Raw genomic sequence first — 6,767 nt, 5'->3', positions numbered from 1 at the left:
GAATAGTCTCTTCTAGGAGAGCCTTTTGTATTAGAGACCAACAATCATCTGGAGACTGTCTGCTATTAGTCTCTTCAGGGTTGAAAAGCTGTTCTCTTTCTGGGTAGAAACTATCAATCTGTCGGTCTGTTCCCTTCCTGCCCCGGCTGGCAGCCCGGCTAGAGCAGCAGCAGGAGCCGGCCCCAGCATGTGGACCGCGGCACAGCGGCCATGAAAGTCGGCACCATGAGGATCCGCAGCAAAGGCCATCATCCGGCAGGTGGTATCCAAATAAAAAATGAGAAGAATAGACCATCTTTGAAAACTGTGAAAAATGATAACAAATCAGAAAAATCTAAATATAAGCCACTCTGGGGAAAAGTCTTTTATCTTGATTTGCCATCTGTTGTGATATCTGAAAGGCTGGAAAAGGACCTCAAGGAACTAGGAGGGAGAGTTGAAGAATTTCTCAGCAAAGATATAAGTTATCTAATTTCAAATAAAAAGGAAGCCAAATATGCTCAGACATTGGGGTGTATTTCTCCTGTCCCAAGTCTGGAATCAACATATACAGGAGGAAATACTTCACCTCATCCTAGCTGTGATGGAAGTTCATTAAAGACTCCAGATCCAGTATGTATGAGCAGAGGAAAATTATTAGTTGAAAAAGCTATCAAGGAACATGAATTCATCCCTTCAAATAGTATATTGTCAAATGCTTTATCCTGGGGAGTGAAAATTCTTCATATTGATGATATTACATACTATATTGAACAAAAGAAAAAAGAATTGTATCTGATCAAGAAATCAAGCACATCAATACGAGAAGTGGGAAAACGATTGGGTGTTCAGAAAACAAAAACAGGAAGTCTCAAAAAGCCTTTTGTAAAAGTGGAAGATTCAAGTCACCATTACAGACCATTTTACCTTCAGTTGTCCAATATACCTCTTATAAACTATTCCGTCCCTAAGCCTTGCAGCCCTTTTGATTTGGATAAAACATCTAGTCTGCAGAAACAAATGCAAGCTAAGCAAAGGAACAGAACTGGTTGTGAAACTGGTGAAGGGCGCTGCACCCCCGCACAGCCCCGCCTGCGAGAGAACAAGAGGAAAGGTTACTGTGAGTGCTGCTCCCAGAAGTATGAGGCGCTCCAGGCCCATCTTCTAAGTGAACAACACAGAAACTTTGCACAGAGTACTCAGTATCAAGTTGTTGATGATATCATATCGAAGTTGGTGTATGATTTTGTAGAATATAAAAATAATATATCCAGAAGAGTAAAATGCAGTATTGGATCTTTTGCTCCCATTACTGGAAATACTTTTAAAAGGAATGAACCTGAAAAGGAACTGGAATTGCACTGTGTTTCCCCTAATAACCCTCAGGGAAATCCTACCAAACAGGTGATAAAACAGAATTTCCAATATCAAGAAAGCAAGGATCCTTCACAGAAAGTTGCCTTCAGTTCAGAGCCTATAGATTCATTTGCTTCATGCAGCCCATGTCCTTACAATTCAACAAGCAAGCTTGGAGAGCATTTGGATTGTAGAAAGTCTTCTATAATAAATCCAGTGAAAGAGAACATTAAGCTGGATTTGGTACAACTACCTCTAAATAATGATACGCAGGGATATACTCCTGAAGTTTCTGACCATAAAGGAATTAGAAATGAAAAAGACTTAGAAGAATTAAAAACAGAATACTGCCCATATATCCTAGAGACATTTATGCACGTTTCTGATTTTGATGAAACAGACAAAAATGTATCTCAACTAAAACGAAAGTCAGATAGTATACTTTTTCCAGATACCTGTCAGAAGAAGAAAGGCACTAGCTCCCCACATCGTAATGATTCTAGTCTTAGAGTCATTAGCAATTCACCAAAACAATCAATAGGTCAAGCCAAGATAGTATCCTATAGTCCTTCTGGTGAAGAACCCAAACAAGTGGATGACAAAAGTACAGACAGTTTACCTTCAGGGCGGCTGCACTGCAAAGTAAAAATTGTATTAGGAAGAAATAAAAAAAGAAGTCAGAAGAAAAATGTCAAATTACATTTAAAGAACAAAACAGAATTTCCTGCTACAAAGGAAGAAAACAGTATTCGTAGTTCACCAGTACAGTCTTTAGTGGAATTATTTCAAACCAGTGAAGACAATTCTGAGTTTTTGGGTTTTACAAGCTGTTCTGAAAACCATGGTTTGTGTGATGTTTTAGAAGTTTGGGAAGAAGAAACTGGAAATAGTTTATTGTCCATGTTTCTCTCTTCCCCTTCTTCAACTTCTACATTTACTGGGTTTTAGAGGAGTTTTTTTTTTGTTTGTTTTTTTGTTTTTAATTTGTAATTTTTTCACAAATGGCGAGGATTGTATTCCTGAAAATATTTTTATATATATGTAAAAATTTTTGTTTTATTATTTGTGTCACCTGTACATTTAAATAACCATATGTAAATATTAAAAATAAAGATGATTATTAGTATTTTCCTAAGAATGAAGTACTTTTACATAAGTAAATGCAACTGAAGCTAAGGAATCTGCTACCTCTTGCATATTGTTAACATAATTTCTAAATAAAATTGTTTCTAAATAATCAATTAAAAAAAAAAGAAAGAAACTATCAATCATTCTTTTGATTTTTTTACTCATTTTGTTCAAGCCTGTAAGGTCTGCCTTCAGAGCCAGGAGGTTACCAGCTTCCTCTGCAGAGCAGTGAAAGGTATATGGACGGGGTAGCTGTCCTGTCGACCGGCTACAAAAAGCAGCGAGGTACTGGAGTGCTCTGGGAAAGAGTTCCCCACCAGAAAGTAACTCAGGCCTGCAGGGCCAGGCTGGGAAAGTGCCTTTCAAAGAACCTCAGGTCTGTGAGATAATGATTGCCCTGGGGCTAGACGCTGAGCAGTGAGAGTTTCACTTCCCAAGCCAAACCCTGCCCTGGGGCTGTAGGTATTAGCAGTTGAGCAGTGAATGGATTTGCAGGGACAGGAAGTGTCTTCCAGGGGAAGCACAGTCTGCTGGGGAAGTTCTATTGCCCCAGGCCGAGCCCCCACTCTGCCGATTAGAGACTGCCCAGACTGTGCCCCACTGTTGTGCAGATTAGTAACTGCCCCCACAAAAGCCCCGAACTGCTGGATGTGGCCGAAGGGCTGCGGTAAAGTCTGCCTGAGTCACTTCCGGGTTTGAGGGGTTACAGCCAGATCTCGTTAGGTTCTGGTGTTTTTTAGAGGACTCTCTGTTTTAGGCTTTAACTTCTCTGCCAGTTTACTGCTTTGTAATCAAGGTAGAGCAGTTAGCCTATAGCAGAGTGGTCCCTATAACTTCTCTAGCCACAGAGATCACCCCCGCCCCTGGTCTGCTCAGGACGTTAGTCTCTCGCTGCCTGTGCTAGTCTGTTCCTGGCCCCTCAGGACAAACTTTTCCTGGCGAGCTTCCGTATCGGCTGGTAAGTTGTAGTGCTTCTTATCTTCATGAATTTAAGCAGTGAAGAGTTATTTTTGAGGCTGGATTAAATATTTGGTTATGAGGGTAATGAGAGGAGCTTAGAGAGTCGTGTGTGCCTGCTCCGCCATCTACGCTAATTTTATTATTTAAGTGACATTTAGATTATCCTAATAACTAAACATATGACAAGCTATTAAAATTTCAGTGATTTATTTCCCTTTGGAAAAAAAAAAAAGAGAATGGTTAAAGAATGGGGAAAAGATTTCAGGGACAGGTTGAAGAAATTATTAGAGATGGGCCTTCATTTTTGAAGACTTGGTGAATTATTTTATATTCTTTTTCATATTCCTGGCACAGAAAAACATTATGAGTGTATACAGTTATATTATGTCTCTAAATTATTGATATTTATCATCATAAAGCCTGTGGCAACAGTATGTTAGTTCCTGTTTATTCCTATTTGATATTTATCTGAATGTACCATTGAGTGGATGATCTTTTTCTTGGAAACTTTTTAAAATGCTTTTGTTTAACAAAAATCAGAATATAGCTTCAGTGGTTCTTTTCTTGTTCTATGTTCCTCAAAAGATGGCAAAACCACAGAATTATTAACTGAAACATAAGATTCAAGTGTTTTGTGATAAGGAAGGAGGGATGAAGAGAAGGAACACTTTAGGCATATGTACTTCTTATATTAGGATTATGATAAATGAATTTAAAAGCAATAGGGTGTTTGGTTTCAAAGAAAAGTTAAATTCATAAAATTATAGCCTAACAGGGATTATTCTTACATGATCATCTAAGAACTTCATTTTAAAATGAGAAAGAAAAACAGAGGCCATTTGAAAGCCAATGTGTTCATGCATAATCAAAGGATTATGAAAATTTTTTGCCAAGAACAATATGCAAAATTTATTTTTATTTGTAATGAATTTCTGATATCATTGATTTATGTGTTTTCCCTCCACACCTCCCCAGTAAGATGAGAAACCCATAATAATTTCTGTGGGAGAGTTTATGTAACCAAAAATGTCCATTACCCTGAACCCAATCTTTATTAACATGTCTATATTACTGATCATTGCAATTTCCTTTTTCTTTTTCCCAGAGGCAGAGCTCAGACCTATCATTTTGCTATCAGTATGAGGAACATCTTCTGTGAAAATTATTTCCACTAATATATGTTTGTGAGTCACCTACTAATTTAAAAAGCTGCTTGGAGAATTGAGAGGTTCAGTAATTTACAAAAATGTTCACCAAGCCACCATATTACAAAGATAGGATTTGAACTAACATCTTCCAGATACTCTAAAACAAACCTCTGCCCAGTATATCATAAAGAGGATCACTAATCACTTTAAAGTTTCTATTTGTTAACTTCATTGTAATTTTTAACAAAAATTTAACAAAAAAGTGAAGTTTACTGTCAAAATGTAACCTTCTAGAGCTCTACCATCATTTATTAAATATTATTCTTCACTCATAGAAAATCTTAATTCTGCATAAGGTGGCATTTTTTTCTTTTTCAAGATGATTTTTTTTTTTAAATTAGCAAGCATCTATTCAGAGTGCGCTGGTAAATATATACCATTTGACATTATGAAAACAAATATATGTAGAATATATACTTAATATACATTATCAACATTTTGTCTATCTCATTCTTGAGTCTAGACAATCAATGAAACATAAACCAAGCTACCAAAAGGTATTGGAAATGATTATAATGGACAATGATCCTAGTATGGTTACCTTTGCCTCATACATTTATAATCCTTTGCAACTCCAATTCCTAGAATGGACATTTTCCCTCATTTCACTCCACTAGCCCTTTCTGTTTCTTCTTCCTATGACTGTGGAACTTGATGGTGAGGTAGAAACATGTTAGTGTGGTGTGCCTAATGCTACAAAAAATTGATTTGTCCAGGGTTAAAATTTAGACTTCTTGTTATTTCCCTATGTCTCTTTACCTGTGGAGATTGATCTTTGACATGTTATTGCATTTCCCTTCCCCCGCCCCCCCCCCAAAAAAAAAAAGCTATGATTTTCTTTTCTTTTTTTTTTTTTTCCAATTTGCAAACCTTAAAAAAAAAAAAAAAGAAAATTGAAGTCCTTGGAACAAATCTGCATAGTCAAACAAAACAAACTCCCACTTTTGCCACTTTCAAAAATATGCTTCATTTGCATCTGCAGTCTATCACCTTTGTCATGTAACATTCATCAGTCTTATAGAAGCATTGTTGGTTATTGTCTTGGTTGGAGTTCTTAAAGATTTAAAAATACTTTGGCCAAACTATTGAAGGAAATTGTCTTAGGATGCATGTTGAAAAAGAAGGGGGGGAGAAGAAGAAGAAGAAGAAGGAGAAGAAGGAGAAGGAGGAAGAGGAGGAGGAGGAGGAGGAGGAGGAAGAGGAGGAGGAGGAGGAGGAGGAGGAGGAGGAGGAGGAGAAGAAGAAGAAGAAACAACAAGAAAACAGATTTTGACCAAAAAAATCAAAAATCGAACACCAATTCATCCAGTTTTCCTTTTTAAGAAAAGAAAAGTATATGTACTTTAATTCTTAAATGAATGTTATTGAAAACAATTTTTGACTTCTTTTAATTTCAGATTTGTTACAGAGAAATTCTACTTTCCTTCAAAATACTGAGTTTCCTGATGCCTCCCCATTAATGGCACTATTTCCCCACCTTGGCTAATAGTTTGCCAATTTGCTTTAGTTTCCTTTAATATTTCAATGTAAAATAAGTGACCTTGAATGTGACTAATTCAGCTTACTTCCTAGATTGTAATCGACAATTCTGGTGGTTTCCTTGTTGTATTGTTGATATCCTGGAACAATTATAAATGGAAACACATTCCACTAATTGCAGTGCTTTGGAGTTAAGCTGATTCAGTTAGAAGCCAAGTCATTAATTTATCAAGAGAATTAAATACCCTCCTGGGGGAAGAGTCCAAACATAATTTTTTTAAAGGTTGGCAGCAAAAATTGATGAAATGGCTATCATTCAAGATGGGATCATCATTCTTTGATTTATGCACTTTCTGATATTAAAAGAAAAAAAAAAGATTTTATATTGGTGTGGTAGAGAGAGCATTGTTTTTGCAATCAAGATGACCTGGGTTTAAATCCTGCCTCATACACTAGCTGTGTGACCCCAGGGAAGTGATGATCTGTCTGCCTCTCATTTTTCCTAGCTGTAAAATGAAGACAGTTTGGTTAGATATCCTTTAAGTTCCGGATCAGTTTTAAATCTATGTTCTTGTGATCCTTATAGTGCTCTAAGTACATGTACCAACTTGTAACATTTACACTATGTCCTAAAGAGGTTAACAAAAATTTTTGCAG

The 6,767-nt window shown here is 36.7% G+C and overlaps 1 protein-coding gene across 1 annotated transcript; it reads left to right on the top strand.

The window, feature by feature from the left end:
• Positions 1-201: 201 nt before the first annotated feature.
• Positions 202-2,596, top strand: LOC127557750 (protein DBF4 homolog A-like). The gene has a single exon (XM_051991047.1). The coding sequence runs from the start codon at positions 211-213 to the stop codon at positions 2,281-2,283; it is 2,073 nt and encodes a 690-aa protein (XP_051847007.1). The 5' UTR covers positions 202-210; the 3' UTR covers positions 2,284-2,596.
• Positions 2,597-6,767: the final 4,171 nt, after the last annotated feature.

The sequence above is a fragment of the Antechinus flavipes genome, chromosome 3 (genome assembly GCF_016432865.1).
Source record: "Antechinus flavipes isolate AdamAnt ecotype Samford, QLD, Australia chromosome 3, AdamAnt_v2, whole genome shotgun sequence".
In the NCBI taxonomy this organism is placed as follows: Eukaryota; Metazoa; Chordata; class Mammalia; order Dasyuromorphia; family Dasyuridae; genus Antechinus; species Antechinus flavipes.
Note: the sequence above shows the minus strand (reverse complement) of the source record. Positions and strands in the feature narration are given on the sequence as shown.